This window comes from Erythranthe guttata, chromosome 8 (assembly GCF_056151865.1).
Source record: "Erythranthe guttata isolate IM_541 chromosome 8, IM_541, whole genome shotgun sequence".
NCBI classification, from domain to species: Eukaryota; Viridiplantae; Streptophyta; class Magnoliopsida; order Lamiales; family Phrymaceae; genus Erythranthe; species Erythranthe guttata.
This window is the reverse complement of record NC_142540.1, coordinates 17,489,671-17,509,696: the sequence shown is the minus strand read 5'-3', so window position 1 is coordinate 17,509,696 and position 20,026 is coordinate 17,489,671. Positions and strand designations below refer to the sequence as shown.

Sequence of the window (20,026 nt, the reverse complement as noted above, 5' to 3'; positions counted from 1 at the left end):
TTCACAAATCATTCTTATTGGTGTGATATACGAACATAAATGAATTTATCGAATGAAGATCGGGATAGCGAACACAGCGAGGTAAAAATTCCGTCTTTTCGATCGAAAAAACTGGGCTAAACATTCAAAAGCCCAACTTGGGCGCCCGACAGTGCAGTGCACGCCCATGTTGGGCGTGCAGTTGGCTGTTACACGCCCATTATGGGCGTTTGTAGGCCAACTGCACGCCCAACATGGGCGTGCACTGCACTGCCGGGCGCCCGACTTGGGCTTTTGAATTTTAAACCTTTTTTTTTTTTTTTTTTTAAATCAATTTTTTATGTTTTTTTCAGGACGATACCACTACATTTGAAGTTGATCATACCGATTATTTTACCACTACTCAGTTGTTTGACTCGAAGGATGAGGTAGTGGTTTGGGTGAGGTTCGTTGCAAGAGGTCTTTTTGTGAAAATAGTAAAAAGCAGCAGTCCTAAAAAAAAGATTTTTTTGACTTGTGACCTATTCGGGGAAAAACGAGAATGTCCATCAACTAATCCAGACGCGCGTCCGAGAAGGACCGGTAGCAAAAAAATAGGTTGTGGTTTTCATATTGTCGGAGAACTACGATGGGATGATAGATGGGGGGTCAGAGTAATATACGGGAAGCATAATCATGTTCCGATATACAAGTCCGGGCATGGGATGAGTGCATTGTCTCAGGAGGAGGCGAAGATCATTAGTGATCTGTCACAAAGTCATGTGCCGCCCAAGAAGATTTTGGCTAACTTGAGACAAAATGGTTTGGGTCTCGATGCTTATTCGAAACAAATATACAATGAGAAGGCGAAATTGAAAAGACTATCTAGGGGTGACCGTACAGTGATGCAACATTTGATTGGGTTGCTTGAGGAGCATAACTATTACAAGTGGTTCCGTACTGATGAAACAACACATGCAGTTACTGATTTGATGTGGGCTCACCCTCAATCTGTCGAATTGTTAAGTAAGTTTCCGTACGTATTACTACTTGACAGTACTTACAAAACCAATCAGTACAAATTGCCTTTGTTGGAGATTGTTGGTGTTACTCCTGTCGGGAAAAATTTTACTGTAGCAGTCGCATTTTTGCGCCATGAAAATGAAGACCATTACACATGCGGAGTCGGAGTCCGAACATCCTCGTAATCGTCATCGGATGGAAAATCCGGCACCGGAAACTGATACTTCTGCTGAAAGCGTAGTTGTGGATCGTACTCGTACTCCTGCGGCTGCATATATGCATCCATGGGTGCATCCATCTCCTGATCGGCCTCTGTCTCTGTCTCCTCCTGAATCATCGTACGTGGGGGTACAAAAGCACCAGTGCGTTCCCCACGACGTTTAGAACCGGTAACATTTCTATTATGTGTCCTTCCCTCCCGTTCCGCAGTATTCTCCTCCACCGGATCTGCAGGAGGACGAATCAGGAGTCCTTTCCCTTTTCCCAGTCCGAATTTTTTCGCCCAATTAGACATCCTGTAAACATAAAATTATTATAATTTTCTAACTTATTTTAATTCAGAAAAAAAATATTTCTTTTAAATCAGAAAAAAAAAAAAAAAAAAAAAAAAAAAATTTAAATCGAACGCCCGGTTTGGGCGTTTCCCGGCCGAACCGACGCCTGGACCGGGCGCCGGTTCGCCCGGGAAACGCCCAAACCGGGCGTTTAAACACTCATTTCACGCCCAAACCGGGCGCCGGCAGCATGAACGGACGCCCACTTTGGGCGTCGGTTCATGCAGCCAGCGCCCGGTTTGGGCGTTTGGCTCTAACTTCCGAAAAATTCAAAAGCCCTACAAATCGATTTGTAGGGCTTTTAAACATGAAATTGGTTGCAAAATCGAGTTACCCATTGCATATAACACATGTAGGTGTTGAAATTACCTGAAAAATTCGAAGCCCAAGCTCGATTTTGGTTGATTTCGAAATTTTTCGAAAAAAAAAAAATTTTCTGAAATGTTTGGAATGGGGGGTAATTGGAGAGAATTTCGAATTTTAGGGGTTTTAGAGAGATAAACTGTTTTTTACTTTGAACGGTAAATAGCAGTTATTAACCCGTAAAGAGCATTTTCTTTAATAATCTCTTGTTTAATTAAGTTCTTAATTAGCCCAAAGCTTGTAGATTAATACAGTTAAACCGCAATAAAAATTAATATAGTAGGGACTGACAAAATTCTATTAATTTAGTGAAATATTAAATTATTGAACTAATAATTTAGTACGTTTTTACCGAGTCGGGACCGTAAGAAATTATTATTTAAGCGATGTTATTAATTTATCGAATATTTATTTATCGAGGTACTACTGTATACTGTTAGCAATAGCAAAGAAAATTTAAAAAATAAAAAAATAATAATTAATTATAATTAAAATGTACATATGTCATATGCATTGACAAAGAAAGTTTAATTAAAGATTGAAAAATGGTTACAAGATTAGGTGAAAAAACAATAATTTCTAAAGAAGACCATAATCATTAAAGAGGACATCATTTTGACTTGTACTAAGCGTGGAAACTACTCTTTCCTAAAGTAATGAAAAAGTTTTGTCTTATGTCAACTATTTGACCAAATCTTTTATTTAATTACTAATTCTACTTAACATGTATCTATATTCATTTTATTTTTATTTTATTTTTTAAAGAAATTCGCAGTTAACTATGTAGATGCATTAGGGTAAATCAGCATTCTCGTATAATAGTTTGCAAATTCGAGAATCGTAAATCACACTTGATTGAACATGTGTCACAAGCTCAACCTAATAGTGAAGACCATCAAATGTTTATACTAGGCTCGTCGAGAGTTATTTGACGTAGCAAAGTGTTTTCTGCCGAATTTTGTAGAAATGTTGATGTAAATATTGCAGAGTGTTTATTTATTTTCCAGGAACTGACCAATAACCGATAGCCAATCAACATCCATCTCAATAGTCGAAGCGTTTACCCTCCCAAGTTAATTCACGGTCTACGAGATGCGACATCTGTTGTAACATATCGAACAGTTTTGAACCATAAATTTATATAAATAACTATCCACTAAACACAAATATATATGGATGTGTGCGTTTTCACCAATTATAGCATCTACAAAACCGTATAATCACCGAACCTGATTTGAAGCCACTCTTTGGTCAAATAAAGTCAAATATTGGTCATAAAACGTGACACGTTTTAGTAAATTAATTAATAAATAATAATTAAATATTTCCCAACTGCCAAATCTCAAATTAAAATAATTTCATCATATTTTTACCCACAACTGCTATGTAGGTTTCAGGAGAGCAGCTTAACTTCCTATTTTGGCACCTAGCAGTTACATGTAAACACAATAATTAGTTTCCAAATACAATTACGGTTAGTTTATTGTTTTGGATTATTGCAGTAATTACGTAATTAAATGAAATAATTATCCATTTCTGGGACAAAAAATAAAAATGAATAGAGAAAAAAAGTGTAGTAGGTCCAACTTATCTCTCAACTCCATCATACCTTAAACTGGACCTAAACCAAAATCAACAGTACTGGGCCCGGGTTGCCTGACCCGTTTGACTATTCTCGGCCCGTATCCGCAAAACTTGCTCCATGATGACGTAATCATTACGTCATGGTTATCATAGCCGCCACGTACCACACATTCTATACTACGTCATATTTTTTTATTTTTTTTTCTTACTTTTTTTTTGTTGTAAATAATTGTACAGATATATATATATATATATATATATATATATATATATTTTTTTTTTTTTTTTTTTTTTTGAGTAATAATTGTATAGATATTAGTCACTACTAATTTGGAGAATTATCGTTTAACATAAACAGATTAATAGGGCTAAGCCTGACACGTGGCTGATTAATATATTAAGATATATATATATATATATATAAACAATTAAATATAGGTACAGAAGTCATGAGTAGACTTGCAAAGACCTGTTATTTATTTATTTAGGGAAAATGACTTTTTTTTTAATTAAATTCGAAACATTGAAATTATATGGCCACAAATGCAACATGTAACATAGTTTGGCACAAAAGATTGCATTTTGGTTATTTAATTAGCCACTTTTAAGTACTAATCCTGTAATTACCTAAGAATTAAGTACGAATTAAAAATTGGATAAACATGTTTTATATTGGCACTAACTTGAGTACTTTGATAAATAACTATTAGTTAATTTTTTAATAATTTTCCTATGGCTAAGGTTTCCGTATCTAAATATGAAGATAATGTATTAAATATTCATCACCAAACTTATCATCATTAGCTTTATTAATTTTAATAGTCATATAGCTTATTTTCTCTCCACATTATTAATCACTTTAAAATTTTAATATTTACTTATTTTTAATTTTCACCCTTACTATTGGCTCTCGTTTTTTCACTTCATATAACGAGAAATAAAATTTGTTTTTATGTAGATTTTTTTTTGTTACAATTTATAATAATAAAATTCTAATATGAATAAAATAAAAAACAAAATCAGCCAACAAAAGAAAATACGAATTCAAGTTCAGCTCGTTTACAACTCTAGTGTGGACTGTAAATGTTAGCTTAAGTTAAATACATACAGCTAGTAACTATTGCCTCATAAATATTCAATTAAAAGAAAATAAAATTCAATAATAATTTAGAATTAAATTAATTTTTTTATTTATTGGGTTTCAAAAATTTCAAGAAATTAATTATGTGAAATTCTGAAACCACGTGTGTAGTTGGGCAAGTTGGGTGTTAGTGCACCTGCACCAGTAGAGCTGTTCTTTATTCGTCTTCTTCACCAATTTTCTTTTATCTTTTATTTATTTATTTTTTAACAGTACTAATTTCATGCTGCAATTGTTGTCTCATTTGGCCAACGCCACGTGTCGTTTAGTACACCTCAATGTGACGTCATAATTATGTCATTTATAGATAGTATTATTTTCTCATTATTCCATAATTGATAAAATAAAATATTGCAGAAGAGGAATTTATAAGCAATGATATGATGAACTTAAAGGCTTGACTCTTGAGGGTCAACTCGGTCAGACTTATACTAATTAAAACGGAGAACATTCCACCAATAGGAAGACGACAAATGGAAAATCCAGTGGAGTGGCTGTCTCTAATTCTGGAAGGGTCAATACCTTATTGGGTAAAAAGCATTTTACCCCCTGGACTTTGGGGTGTTTTGCACGGCGCCCCCCCAGCTTACAAAATTTGCACGTTTTTACCTGAACTTGTTAATTCATTGCACGGTGCCCCCTAAACTCAATTTTCCGGCAATTTGGACCGGAATGTTAAAACATGTGCTTTGTACGTGAGATTTTGAGGGGTAAATTCGTCCCTTCACTTGCATCTTTAATATAAAATACAAATAGATATTAAAAAAAAAGAAAAATAAAAAAGAAAAAAAAAGGATGACAGCTTCTTTTTCCTGTGGCAAATGGATAACAGCTTCTTTTTCTTTTTTTTCTTTTTTATTTTTATTTTTTTTAATATCTATTTGTATTTTATATTAAAGATGCAAGTGAAGGGACGAATTTACCCCTCAAAATCTCACGTTCAAAGCACATGTTTTAACATTCCGGTCCAAATTGCCGGAAAATTGAGTTTAGGGGGCATCGTGCAACGAATTAACGAGTTCAGGTAAAAACATGCAAATTTTGTAAGCTGGGGGGGCGCCGTGCAAAACACCCCAAAGTCCAGGGGGTAAAATGCTTTTTACCCTACCTTATTCATTAAAATAAAAACTAAGTATTTTAATTTTATTTTCTTTAATTAATGTCTTATCTATCGTTGAATTGCAATTCAACTATATAAAAAAAAATCTAGGTTTAAATCCAAATATACATGTAAAAATGTGGTTAAGATGGATTAAGGTGTAACCTGCATAAACTATGAAAAATAGCATCTCGATCATCTACAAGACTGATAAATAGTGGTATTCATTCGGTAAAATTATATACATAATCGAAGTAGAATTTCGGTAAACCAAAATTTCAATACTTCAAAAAGTTGCACTGTTAACAGAACTGAACTATTCAGCGTGATAAGATTTTTTATCGAATTAATTCGATTTTTTTCGATCGGTACGCAGGTAAAACTGAAAATATAGTTTAATATTTTAAAAAATGTTAAAAATACATATATATTTAAACTAATTAATTTTTGAATTTGGCATTCAATTTCAATAATCGGCCATAAGAAAAAGTGATTACCATTAGTCCATTAGAGGTTAGTTAATAAATAATTAAAAAAAATGATAAATTTAAAAGTATTTTATAATTTGTTATAATTTAAAAAAAAATATTAAATATTTTGGTATTCAGTACAGTAAGTTATATTCCGGTCATCAATATTGGATACAGTACCAAATACTGAATTTCTAAATTTCTTTTACCGAATATCGAGCCGAATGTTCAGTTCAGTTCAATCCGACTCAATTCGATGGATTTATTACTTCGATTCGATCAGTTTATCGATCGATTTAAGGGTCCTAAATGGAATATGGAGTAGAAAAGGTTGTCACAATCAAGGTTTGACTGTTTGGACCCAATAGAGACCCAATGTGTCGAGTTATGCCGCGCGTGCACCAATTGGGCCCCACTCCCCTTTTTACGTAACATTTTCAAAGCTACACGGGTCTTACTATGCACCAACCCAATAACACCACCTACCCTTTTTATCCAATGGCCCAATCATTTTATTTTATTTCCGTCCTATATTAAAATAATTAAGCTACAATCTTAATCATTTATCAAAAAAAAAAAAAAAGCTACAATCTTAATCCGTTTACATTATGTTACACTGAACGAAATATATCGAAATTCGTATAAATACTTACTATTTATAGGTATGCAAATAAACACACTTACATTGTGGTGGGTAGATCAACTGTAAAAATTCACCTGATATACTAACATTCATCAAATGTAGCATAAAAAAACCGTATAATTTGTATATACACATTGGAATGAAAATTTTGTTCTATGATTCAATATTTTTGTAGCGTTTAAATATTAGCAAAAAAATAAATATAACAATTTATAGACTTTACCTAACTGTCAAATCAAAAATATTCTCCATATTAATTTAGAGGGAGAAGTCAGCCAATTATAGTCAATGGGAGCATACTGTTAATTCTATTTTCCATGTTTAGTCAAAGTAAAACATTGACTAATGTTACAACTATCACTCGTTTAGAAAAACGTTTGTTATTATTATTACTATTACTATTATTGTTATTAATTTCCGAGTGGTCCTCGAACAAATTATATGCTATATATGAATATGTTGTGCTTTGTGCATAATTCTTTGGATTTTACCCACAATAATTAAAATATTTTTAATTAAATAAAAATAACACTAAAGGACGAAATCAACCCACAATTCCTTATTTTATTATTTTTATTAAAGACTTTTTCACTTACCACATATTTTAAATAAAAAAAATTAAAAATAATAATAATAAATAAAATTGGATTTTCTAATCAAAGTCTCTTACAAAATGTCAACCACACTCGACCTATGTAATAATTGTGTGTATATATATATATACAACCTCAGACAATATTGAATTCACTTTCATACAAAATTAAACCCAACTAACTGCATTCAAGAATCTTTCATACATACAGTTTCGCCATGGCAGAAGATTTTCAAGGTGGAGTTTGTGGTGGAGGAAACTGGTGGCCGCCGGCGAACCCATCGAGAATTCATCTCTTCGGCTCATCTCCATGTTCGTCGGAATTCATCTCCGACGCCGCCGGAATATTCGGCATCAATAACTACCATGATCATCACTCCCTCATAACAGACATGCAAACTACTCCGGCGAACTCTTTCACCAGCGCCGACGACTCGCCGGCCGGTTCCGCCTCCGACGACGGCGCCGCCGTCTCCATAGTCCTTCAGGCAAAACCTCACCTCAACGGAAACTTATTCTCTAAAGATTGGAACCAAGATTTTCTGTAAGTTCCGAAATAATAATAATAATTATTTTCTGAAATTATAATTATTTATTATTTATTCTATTTTTTTGGTAATAATTTTTAATTAATAATAATAATAATAATAATATTTTTTTATTTTTTGTAATTTTGCAGAAGATCAGAGCAAGATTATTCCAACATGATGAACACAAATTTCTGCGACGATTCTGCGATTAATAATTCTTGCAATATAAATATTCAGACATCATTAAATAATAATTATTTAAATAATTTGCCTCTAAATTCAGCTTCATATAGCTACACTTCATCCTTGCTACAAAATTTATTCGACATAGATTCTCCTCAGCCACAACAATATTTATTACATAATAATAACATGCAAGAACACAATAATAATAACAATTATTCGTCTTCTCCGAATAATTACCCGATGATCAATAATTCGTCTGAAATTTCGGCGAAAGAAAACCATTTGGAGTTTACTAATAACACACCGTTTTGGAATGCCATGGCCGAAGCTTCGAATAATGTTCGTCCCACGACGAGTTTTATTCCGTTAAACCAAGTTATTGCATCCAAGAAACCTAATCCCAACAACTTCAATACAAAGGTAGCTAGACTTATAATATATGTTATATATAAATAATATATATACCTTATATTCATTGTTGCTATTAATTTATAGTGTGATTTAATTTAATATAATCTGATTTTTTTTTTCAGCATCATAATAAAGAAGGGAGGAAACTAGACTCGGTGGCGAAGAACGAACCTGCAACTAAGCGTCCACGAATCGAAACTCCATCGCCATTACCGACTTTTAAGGTATATATTTATATAAACAATTTATTTTTATTTTTGAGAAAATTAAAGGCAAAATTAGGTTTTGTCTTTTGCAAAATTCAAATTAAATCTGTTACAACAAAAATAGGCTAAGTTTCAGCTTTTCTTTATCGACAGGTCCGAAAAGAGAAGATGGGGGACCGGATAACTGCCCTCCAGCAATTGGTTTCGCCTTTCGGAAAGGTAATTATTAATTTTATTTTTTTCAAATTAATGAAAGGTTAATTAATTTGCAAATTTGTATATATTCTGTACTAACTGGAATTTTTTTTTTAATTATTGCAGACAGATACTGCATCCGTTCTTCACGAAGCGATCGACTACATCAAGTTTCTCCATGATCAAGTCAGTGTATGTTCCTCATTAATTATTTGATCAAAAAAAGTTTCGAATTTTATTATTTAATTAATACTAGTCTCAGTATAATATTTTCTGAAATTTAATTAATTATTTCTTGATTTTAAATTTCATATGTTGTTTTTGCTTTCAGGTACTGAGTAGTCCATATTTGAATAGTAAACCCCCTCCACCGCATCGTCATCAGGTATATATTATCGACCTAACTCGACGATTTCAATTAAATTAAATGCTCAAATTGCTTATAATAACTAATTATAGTAGAGTTATAAAACATTTTCTAATGGGATATTTATATATATAAATTATTTGCAGGCTGCTAATAAAACAAAGGATGAAGAAAGGCTAACACAATTAGACCTAAAAAGCCGAGGTCTTTGCCTTGTTCCGATATCGAGCACTTTTCCTATCGCTTCCGAGACAACTTCCGATTTTTGGACACCTACTTTCGGGGGGAGCTTCAGGTAGAAAAACGGAGATCCGATCCGAAAAAAAAAAAAACTTTCAAATAAAAAAAAAGGCAATGATTTTAAGCAACATTGTTAGTGTTTCTGCAAGTATTCAGAAAAAAAGCAAGGCAATGAAAAAAGAGAAAAAGGAAAGACAGCCCATTATGCATCGGCCATGCATGTATATAATCATGTTGTGTTTAGCAAATGATTATGGGAATATAGGGTTAATTAATTAAGGTTAATTGTCTTAATTAAAGTAGTTAATTGTAATGAACTATATATATTAATTTGTTTTTGATTAAGGGGGAGGAACAGGTGCTAAATTCAGCTTTAGGTTTAGGTTTAGGAGATCTGATCAGCTGAATTTAGCAGCAGCTTGTATTAATGAAGTTTCTTGTTCCTGCTTCTGTATTAAAACAATTATTTGCATTTATTGTTTTATCTAATTTGAGATTTATCTTTTAATTTGTTTACTAATTATAATTTTTTTTATAGTTGAAACATGCTTTTAGGGTTTGTTGCTATTATTATTCTTTTTTTTACACTCTCGTATAATAGTTTGTAAAATCATACGAGAAATGAAAATCACACTATGTTAACTATGTGTGTAAATGCATGTGTACAAACTTGCCGGAGTTCATGATTACATATTTGTTTTTTTTTTTAGTCATGATTAATTATATAATCAAGTACTATTGTATTGGACTAGCTTCCCCACTAGTTCGAAAAAAACGAAAAAACAATATTTTTTGTCAATTTCTAATTAATCCCACAATTAAGACGTGTTTAATGAATATTAATTGAAGCTCCAATCAGAAGTTTCCACGTGTCAAAGGACAAAACAATTAAAAAGTAGTTTGTCTTGAGTTTCAGACAATTCTTGATGGTATCTCTTGTCACAGTATCTGCTTTATATATTTTCCTTTTTGATTATTTAATTAAAAAATAAAATAAAATAAAATTAGAATATCAAAAAATAATATAAAAAAATCAAAGCAAAATTGAGGGGTGAAAATGGCAGAGGAATTTCAATGGAGCAACTGCGGAGGAGGGAACTGGTGGGATTCACTGAGAAACCTCTTCTTTTCGCCGCCCAAACTGGTGAGCTTACGGCGGCCGCTGAATCACCACCGTACGATAACTGCGAACCCGGTCGGCGACGAACCGACCGGTTCGGATTCAATGAGGTTTTCATCTTCCCCAACCAGCGAAGATTGCAGCAGAGATTTGCTGTAAGTTTTGTATACGGATACACTTTTGTACTGCTTTTAATATTTGTTGGGGGTTTGATTAACTCTGTTAATTATGATTACCGCCTCTTAATTTGTTCAATAAATTACAATTACCCCTAAAAATCTCAAGCTCTGTGAGCTCGGATTAAGTATGAGGAATTACGAAAGTGCCCTCTTGCTTGATAAATTTGTGTTTTTTGTATAAAGAAGAAGAAGATTTGATGTTGTTTACTTACACACTGTCATCTTGCAGCCATGATGATAGTGGAAGATCAGATTCTCACATGCACAACACGAAATTCTGCGACGATTTTTCGATTACTTCCGTCGCTAATTTGCGTCTGGATTCAGCTTCATCATAATATAGCTACACTTCATCATTGCTGCAAAATTCACTTGACACAGATTCTCAGCCTCAAATAACTGCCCTGCATCAGTTGATTTCACCTTTCGGAAAGGTAAAATTAAAAAACAAAAAAAATGGGATCTTTTTCGTTCGAATTTTCGTACTATAAACGAAACGTTTAATTATTTCAGACAGATGAAGCATCCGTTCTTTACGAAACTATCGGATACATCAAGTTTCTCCATAATCAAATCAGTGTATGTTCGGAATTCCATCGAAACTAAGTCGTTAATCAGAGAAAAGTTTCGAACTTTCAGAATCTTGATTTCGACATTTTATATGCTGTTTGCTTTTCAGGTATTGAGTGGTCCGTATTCGAAAAACGGAGGCCCTTCAGTGCAACGTCGACCGGTAATTTTATTGAGAAAACGTGCTCGAATTGCTTGTTATATCGGAGTCAAATCATATTTCTACTTCATTTTGGCAGACTAGTGATGAAATAATCAAGAATGAAGGGAGGCCAATACACGAACTAAAAAGTCAAGGTCTTTGCCTTGTGCCGATATCGACCACTTTTCGTCTTGCTGTCAAGACGATTTTTGAACAAATGATGGTGTGCCGCCACGTGTATGAAGGGAAAAGAAAATAGAAGGGAAAATATTTGTCGATCGAGTGGGACCCGAAAATCGAACCAAATTACTATGTAATCGATTCGATAATGTCCCGCTTGGACAAGGCAAAGATCGAATCTGCTCTGCAAATGGTCTCACACTTTCACATATGGAAGCTCGTTGAGGTGTAAAACTTTTTTTTCTCTTTTTTCATTACAAAATCCTAATATTCAGACTACAACATTTATAAAAAAAAAATCATTTATAATTTTCTTGATCAACTTTTTATCTAATTTCTTCTTGATCAACTTTTTATCTAATTTATTGCAAACAAGTATATATGGAATGACTGAGTTGCGCTCTGATCAGAATTCAGAAAGCAAGACTTCCCTTGTACTTGACAAGTTTGAGATAACGACAACGAGTCCTCCTCCTCCTCCGCGCCACCTCGTCTCCAATTATTTCTTCTTCTTGATTACTATAATCATGAGACGAATAATACTCGTAGAAAAAATCCTCGTCTTTGTTCATTAGTAACAACGAACCGGTGGCCCACATAGGCGTGGGCCCGATATCAACCGACGACAACCTAGTCCACCGTCCCTGGCTCCCCAAACCACCGACCAACTCCCATCTCTGGAACAGTCCCTCTTTCTGAACAAGACGAGGGCAAGCCAATAGCACAAGCGAGCTTCCGTCCGATCCTCCCCTCGGAAAAACCTTGGTCTTGAATAGTCGGGGATTAAACGTCTCCGGGAGCAGGGTCCTGGAAAAGACCTCGTCGTCCATGTGGAAAGATATCAAGAAACCCCCCCCTCGATGAAGCCAGTGAGCGAACGAGGAGCCTCCCTCCCCCCCATATACCGTGCACCTCCTCAGGAAAGCGTCCGGCACGTCGCCCCCCTCGAGCCGCCTCCATGCCCTTGTTCTTCTCGTGTAGACGTCGGCTTGGGCTGCCACTGTGGCCACGTCGTCCCTGAACTGGAAGTACGAGAGCAGCTGCACAATCTTCACGTCTTTGGTCGTAGAGTCTACGCCCAGCGCGATGTTGCGCACGATCATTCCCTTGAAGGTGGGGTCAGATATCGGGCAGCTCGGGATGAACTCCATTTCGCCGCCGAGGCTAGGGTTGCAGAGCGCGACACCGCACACGAGGGGCATTCCGTAGATGCAGATTAGCCCGCTCACCGGCCCCGTCATTCGGGCCTTGTCCGCCCCGAAAAAGGACGACGACGCTCCCATGTCCACGCTCGGGGATAATAATAACAATTCTCTCGTTGGCGGTTTCAATAACGCGGTCGGCATCGACAGCCTCCAGTTGTTTGTAACGGTGTCCAACCAAAGTAGAACACAAAGATCACTGCTGCTGCTGTTGTTGTTGTTGTTGGTGTAATTCTTGAGGTGTAGTTTTGCGAAAGTCAGTGAAGAGATGATGTTGTTCCACGATTTACAGACGGTCTTAAATCGAAACAGAGATTGCACAGGCAGATACGACAGTATTTCAATAACAAGGTCGTCGTATATCGGTTCATACCTTCCTACCTTTGATCTCTTCATCTTTCTATCTATTATTAATTACCAGGCAGAAAGAATGACGATATATATATATATATATATATATATATATATATATATATATATATATATATATATATATATATATATATATATATATATATATATAAGATTTGGAGCAAACAGTGTCCATGTAATATTAGGATGAGTTGTTTCCTTGTTGAAGTAAAGTTGGGAGAGGTAATAAAACTATCAATACCGATATGGAAAATTAAACTCTTGGACAAAAATTAATTCATGGGACTGTTAAAATAATTAAATTTTAGGGTAAATTACAACCACCCCTGAAGTATGGTCAAATTACGAAAAAATCCTTCATGCTTGGATAATTACATCTACTCCTCAACTATGGATTTTCTTACATCTCCACCTTTATGGATTCAAGTTTTCTTCACATTTTTCCTCCTCAAGCACCGCACTGCATCGCCGCATTTTCTTCAATGACAAGAAGAATAGTCTTGTCATCATAAATTTCATTATTAAATCCAAACTGGTAACCAAAATTCATTCGACCGCCCGAAAATGTGACCGACGATGACCTCCATTAATATGGAAGAAGAAGAAGAGGGCAAGAGGAAGAAGAAGGCAGGTATGGTGGGGTTTTGGATTCTTGGGGTTTGTCTTTTAACTGACGGGTATTTTTTAGTTTTATAATTGACCAAGTCTGATTTTCGGCTAATATAATAAAACGGCGCCGTATTTGTCGCTTATCTTCTATTTTTTTTAATTAATTATTTTTAGCTTCTCTATTTAAACACGAAAGGTCAAAAAAATCCCAAATCATGTTGGAACTGAATTAGGGCAGACTAATTGCACGACCTGATCGAAGAGTGGAACCCTCTTATGCGTGGGGCAGATGTTTTTTAAGGAGGGCGGAGTTTGGGGGTGTCGGACGTTCTACATTTTCTGCTTATGTTACATACGACGGCAAAAGCTCAAAACAAAAGGTAGCATATTCGTCAGTTGCAGTGTAGTGGAAGTGTGAAACCCATTTTGTAAGGTTTCGTAATCTTCTTTTCGTTATCTGCTCAGAGTACGGAGCATACCCATATTTATACAACTCTACTTCATCAATGGATGATGGTGATTATCTTGATCTAAAGGCTACGATTAGCTTCTATGATCTCCTACCAAATATATACAACTACACTAATGGAAGTACTCTAGAAAATCTTCTAGAATCCTCTACTCTTGAGCCCCTTCGACTTAGGCTCGTTGAGCAAACTCGGAGGAAGGCCGATGCAAAGGCAGATTTCAATGTCATCAGAATGTTTAATAGTATATCACACCACCAACGAATACATGAAATCACTTCAAATTTGTTGGCAAAATCGGCGAGGCGATGATTATTCGATGATAAATTAGAAATAAGTCGGTTTTAAAGTTTAATGTAATATTTCTAGATATTATTTGTAAATACTCAAAACAAATATAAAAAGATAGTTGAACATGATTATAACTCAATCATTTATATATCCTATCACATAATATAACTATAATAATAATAAGATTATTTATAATAAAAACCCTTACAAAATACAAATAAAATGAAAATTTTCTTGATTCAAAAATTATGATTGAATATTGTAAAGCACAAATCCTTTTTTCTTCCTTTGAAAGGCCCCGCACTTTCACTGTTTCTGTCATTTTTACCCCCATTTTACTTCATTTAATTTGATTTTAATTTGCATATCCGAATCGCGCCAATCTCATTTATAAAACCCAAGTCCAACTTTACAAAACGACCCAAGTCCAACTTTACAAAACGACGCCGTATGCTTATCTTCTAATTTTTTTATTAATTATTTTTAGCTTCTCTATTTAAACACGGAAGTTCAAAAAAAATTCCCAAATTACGTCTACTGAACTAGGGCAGACAATTGTGACCACCTGAAAGATTACAGGATGTGATCGGAGAGTGGACCCCTCATATATGCGTGGGCAGATGTTTTTGGAGGAGTTCGGAGGTTGGCGGTGGTACCGGGCGGCGGCGGCGAATGCCGATTTGGTGTGGTGTCCGACGCGGGCGGCGCTAGTACTGGTATTGATCATTGATGAGGGGTTTGGGGTTGGGGCAGGAAAAGGGGGACGAAAGTGAAAAAGGTCCCTTTCTGTTTTTTTTTAAATTTTTATTTATATAGAGAAGAATGATTGGAGCTGAAACTTCAACGAAGACCCAATTTCCAGTCTTCTCCTCTAATTAAATGATCATATTTGATTATTGGTCCAAAGTCGTAGCACGCAATTGACTTTTTTCGCAGAAAAGACAAAACTTGTTATTTTTATACCATAGAACAGTTGTGATTGTATTTGGTTATCTTATCCTGCAACAAATTGTTGGTTTCCTGGATAAATATTGTGATAAGAATATCGATGAAATTCCTATTCATGGCTACATGTTTCTTGTTTGTTTTTCTCATGTCGATCTGGTTTCCTGGTTGCCTCTCCGTTGGATCAGACACTATATCAACAGGACAATCTCTGCTTCAAAACCAGACCATAATCTCTAAAGAAGGGAAGTTTGAACTGGGATTCTTTTCTCCAGGTAATTCTACTAACTCATACGTCGGTATATGGTACAAGAACGTACCTCTTCGAACAGTTGTTTGGGTGGCTACTAGGAATAATCCCATGATCCCATCGAGTGATAATAGTAGTTCTTGGAGGAACCCGGAGGACCCTTCTTTCGGCGATTTCTCGTTAGGGACGGAACGGAACGGAGGCAGTGAGCTTTTCATAACGCGCAATAACTCGAAACTGTGGAGGAGTGGGATTTTGCAAGGAGGGAGTTTTGCTTCACTCTCTGGCCACTCGACTCTCGTGAATTCTTACAATTTTAGTTACGTCTCAAATGATGACTCCGTGTACGTGACGTATAATGTTTACAACGAATCAGTGGTGTCTAGGCTTGTTCTAGGGAATAGTGGCATAATGCAACGCTCTGTGTGGTCGGAGGCGAACAATGTGTGGGTGATATACTTGTCGCAGCCTTCTGATGCGTGCGAAACTTATGCCATGTGTGGGCCTAATGCCATATGCAATATCAACTCTTCGCCAGTATGTGGCTGTTTGGATAGGTTTGAACCACGAGATGTGCGAGATTGGGAGCTAGACAATTTCTCAAAAGGGTGTGTGAGAAGGAGGCCCGTCCAGTGTTCGACTGATCAGGGAAAAACAGGTTTTCGCAGGTATAGCGGCATTAGATTGCCTGCAAACCCTGAATCCCTGGAAATCGTAAGATCCGGTGTGTGCGAGCTTGTGTGCGCATCCAATTGCTCGTGCAATGCTTATGCCTACGGTAATGGAGGAGGGTGTTTGTTATTTATAGGAGACATGGTGGATTTGGTGAGACTAGCAAACAGCTCCTCTGGCGGGGATCTTTATGTCAGAATGGATTCAACTGCGCTTGCTCCTGCAAAAGAAGGTAACAATGTGTAACGAGAGACGTTGGATGACGTACGATTATTGCGTCGTATACTTAAACGAACCTTTTTTTTGTCAGGAAAGAGAAATGTACTTCCTCTGATTCTAGCTGTAGCTATTCCTGCTACAGTACTCGTATCCTGTTTTTGCTTATGTTACCTACGACGTCGAAAGCTCAAAACAAAAGGTAGGATATTCCTCAGTTGCATTGTAGTGGAAGTGTGAAACCCATTTTGTAAGGTTTCGTAATCTTCTTTTCGTTATCTGCTCAGGGTACGGAGGAGCGTATCAAAATCTATTACTACTCGATCTGAATAACAGTCGGGGAGATGAGAAAAATAGCTACAACGAATTGCCAATCTTCAGTTTCTCTAGCATATCCGCTGCAACTAACGATTTTTCCGTCACAGACAAGCTTGGAGAGGGTGGCTTTGGACCTGTTTACAAGGTACTGTGGTACTTCTGCATGAACACGTGATTTACTACAGAGGGTTTGTCATTTTTCTTTTCGTCACTATTTTTCAGGGTGAGTTACTTAACGGACAGTTTGTAGCGGTGAAAAGGCTTTCAAGAAAATCTGGACAAGGGCTTGAAGAGTTCAGAAACGAGACAGAACTGATTGCCAAACTCCAGCACAGAAATCTTGTCGGAATCTTAGGATGCTGTGTCGAAAACGATGAGAAGATATTAGTTTACGAATACATGCCCAACAAAAGCTTGGATTTTTGTGCTGGAAATCGTCGTTTATAATTTGTGAAAATGTAGAGCCGAGCAAGAAAGAGGTATTGGATTGGAAAAGACGTGTTCGTATAATCCAAGGCATTGCTCAAGGGCTTCTATATCTGCACCATTATTCCCGATTAAGAATTGTTCACAGAGACCTAAAAGCTAGTAATATTCTCCTCGATGCTGAAATGAACCCCAAAATCTCCGATTTCGGAATGGCGAGAATCTTTGGAGGAAACGAAATGCAAGCAAATACTAAACGAATTGTCGGTACTTAGTAAGTGAAAACGCATCTTTCTCATGCATAAAATCGTTTTCTTGAATTGTTGGTTATGATATATTTATTTATTTCCCACATAAATTCAGTGGTTATATGTCACCGGAATACGCAATGGAAGGACTCTTTTCCGTAAAATCTGATGTTTTTGCCTTTGGAGTATTGATGCTCGAGATTATCAGCGGACAGAAAAATACTGGTTTTTACGGTTCCGCTTATCTTAGTCTTCTTGGATATATAAGTGCTAATTCCAATAAATTATCGATTTTTATATGAAGAAAAAAGCAAAGTTTATGGTTTTTATTTTAGGCTTGGAATTTGTGGGAAAACGAACGTGGGCTTGAGCTCGTTGATCCTGTAATAGAAATCCCTTCTTCTGCTTCAACTTGTGCTCCATTGAGATACATTCAGATTGGTTTGCTGTGTGTTCAAGAAAGTCCAGCAGACAGGCCTTTAATGTCGGATATTGTAGCCATGTTAAATAACGAAGGAACGGAGTTAGCGCCACCTCAGCATCCCGCTTTTACTGTCGGAAGAACTTTGGTTAAGGCAAGCCCTGGAGGAGAAGGCAAAGATGGAATCTTCTCTGCAAATGGTCTCACACTTTCACATATGGAACCTCGTTGAGGTTTAAAACTCCCTCTTTTATTACAAATTCCCAATATTCAGAACCATAATGTATTGAACAATTAAAAATCACCCCCCCCCCCCCCCCCCCCTTTTTTTTAATACATTTAATTAATTTTTGATAAACTTTTATCAACTCCTGTGATGAGAATTGAAGTTATAATTCATTTAATTTTTATGGTTTACTTCAATCGTTGTTTTATTCACTAAATTAAGGGTAAATTATGGCCAACCCCTGCTGTACGGTCAAATTACAAAAAAAAACCCCTTCTTATTTGTATAATTACAACTACACTATCAACTATGAATCGTTTTCCACGTCCACACTTGCAGTGTCAAATTTAGTGGAATCTTTTAGAATATGTGGAATATTCTCGATTTTGTACTTGTTTTATCCCATTCGAGTTCCATAATCTAAAACAAGATGATCATAAGATGTGTCTATTTGGCTTGTAAATATTAGTAGGGCTGGGCATTTGGGATCGGGATTTGGGATCCCGTCCCGTCCCGAACGGAATTTTACTATTTGGGACTAAAACTTCGGGAATTCAGGATTACGGGATTCGGGATCGGGATTAGGAACAAATACGGGATCGGGATTTGGGAGTTGGTTCCGATCGGGATATTTTAATCCCGAATTAGGAAAAAAAGAAGAAAAAAAAACTAGTAAAAAACACAAACACACACACGCGCGCACACACACACACACACACACACACACACACACACAATCCCGAATTCTCGAAATATTTCGGGATACCGATTTACCGGGATTTAATAATATGGGACGGGATTGGGATTTAAAATTTCTATCCCGAATCCCGAAATCCCAATCCCGAAAATCCCGATTTCCCGAAATCCCGTCCCGAACTCACCCCTAAATATTAGATTATGGTACATCAGAAACTGTAATTTTTGCACAAAACGAGTACAAACACTAGAGAACATTCCACGGAATCTAGAAGATTATGTTTAATTTGACACCATAAGAGTGAACATGTAAGAAAACTCATAGTTGAAGGATAGTTGTAATTATTCAAACATAAGGGGGTTTTTTCGTAAATTGACCGTACCTCAGGGCTGATCGTAATTTGCCGAAAAATTAATTGGACTTGTCAAAATTCCAGTCTTTACAAGATGAACTAAAACGAAAGTATCACATAAAAAAAAGAAAATTAATAATTCATGGAACTCAGACACCATAGAAGAAGCTTATCTTCTTCAATTCTTGAATTACTTATTATTATTAGGGTAAAAAGCATTTTACCCCCTGGACTTTGGGGTGTTTTGCACGGCGCCCCCCCAGCTTACAAAATTTGCATGTTTTTACCTGAACTCGTTAATTCGTTGCACGATGCCCCCTAAACTCAATTTTCCGGCAATTTGGACCGGAATGTTAAAACATGTGCTTTGAACGTGAGATTTTGAGGGGTAAATTCGTCCATTCACTTGCATCTTTAATATAAAATACAAATAGATATTAAAAAAAATAAAAAGAAAAAAGAAAAAAAAAGGATGACAGCTTCTTTTTCCTGTGGCAAATGGATAACAGCTTCTTTTTCTTTTTTTTCTTTTTTATTTTTCTTTTTTTTTAATATCTATTT

At 35.8% G+C, this 20,026-nt stretch overlaps 2 protein-coding genes, 1 long non-coding RNA gene and 1 pseudogene across 6 annotated transcripts; all 4 read left to right on the top strand.

Annotated features, from left to right (window-relative positions):
• The first annotated feature begins 39 nt into the window (after window positions 1-39).
• On the top strand, window positions 40-1,117 carry LOC105961917 (uncharacterized). Its single transcript, XM_088821315.1, has 4 exons — window positions 40-81; window positions 333-424; window positions 620-994; window positions 1,096-1,117. Exons 1-4 carry the CDS (start codon window positions 40-42, stop codon window positions 1,115-1,117), a joined length of 531 nt encoding a protein of 176 aa, XP_088677441.1.
• Window positions 1,118-7,541: 6,424 nt separating this feature from the next.
• On the top strand, window positions 7,542-10,051 carry LOC105962259 (transcription factor bHLH112). 2 transcript variants are annotated; one of them, XM_012986561.2, is made up of 7 exons: window positions 7,542-7,971; window positions 8,107-8,563; window positions 8,677-8,778; window positions 8,914-8,979; window positions 9,082-9,141; window positions 9,287-9,340; window positions 9,469-10,051. In XM_012986561.2, the coding sequence occupies exons 1-7, from the start codon at window positions 7,646-7,648 to the stop codon at window positions 9,619-9,621; spliced, it is 1,218 nt and encodes a 405-aa protein (XP_012842015.1). In that variant the 5' UTR covers window positions 7,542-7,645; the 3' UTR covers window positions 9,622-10,051. The 2 variants fall into 2 exon arrangements, with proteins under 2 accessions (XP_012842015.1, XP_012842014.1); XM_012986560.2 differs by having other exon boundaries at window positions 7,563-7,971; window positions 9,082-9,147.
• A 429-nt stretch (window positions 10,052-10,480) lies between these two features.
• On the top strand, window positions 10,481-13,204 carry LOC105962260 (uncharacterized). Of its 2 annotated transcripts, XR_016033212.1 has the most exons (6): window positions 10,481-10,837; window positions 11,091-11,295; window positions 11,375-11,440; window positions 11,541-11,594; window positions 11,671-11,979; window positions 12,164-13,204. It is a non-coding gene; the product is annotated as an uncharacterized LOC105962260 (long non-coding RNA). The 2 variants fall into 2 exon arrangements; XR_016033211.1 differs by lacking the exon at window positions 12,164-13,204 and having other exon boundaries at window positions 11,671-12,075.
• Window positions 13,205-15,212: 2,008 nt separating this feature from the next.
• Window positions 15,213-18,498, top strand: LOC148768673 (G-type lectin S-receptor-like serine/threonine-protein kinase At1g11410; annotated as a pseudogene). The gene is made up of 6 exons (XR_016033214.1): window positions 15,213-16,793; window positions 16,872-16,979; window positions 17,065-17,240; window positions 17,318-17,795; window positions 17,885-18,008; window positions 18,105-18,498. The product of XR_016033214.1 is annotated as a G-type lectin S-receptor-like serine/threonine-protein kinase At1g11410 (transcript).
• The last annotated feature ends 1,528 nt before the right edge of the window (window positions 18,499-20,026 follow it).

What these genes read in the sequence shown, in the direction of transcription:
- LOC105961917 (XM_088821315.1), top strand. Translation starts at nt 40, where the DNA reads ATGAATTTATCGAATGAAGATCGGGATAGCGAACACAGCGAG. An exon ending in GGGATAGCGAACACAGCGAG is followed by an intron (nt 82 to 332) that starts GTAAAAATTCCG and finishes TGTTTTTTTCAG; the next exon opens with GACGATACCACTACATTTGA. An exon ending in GAATTGTTAAGTAAGTTTCC is followed by an intron (nt 995 to 1,095) that starts GTACGTATTACT and finishes ATTTTACTGTAG; the next exon opens with CAGTCGCATTTTTGCGCCAT.
- LOC105962259 (XM_012986560.2), top strand. Translation starts at nt 7,646, where the DNA reads ATGGCAGAAGATTTTCAAGGTGGAGTTTGTGGTGGAGGAAACTGGTGG. An exon ending in CCAACAACTTCAATACAAAG is followed by an intron (nt 8,564 to 8,676) that starts GTAGCTAGACTT and finishes TTTTTTTTTCAG; the next exon opens with CATCATAATAAAGAAGGGAG. An exon ending in CGCCATTACCGACTTTTAAG is followed by an intron (nt 8,779 to 8,913) that starts GTATATATTTAT and finishes CTTTATCGACAG; the next exon opens with GTCCGAAAAGAGAAGATGGG.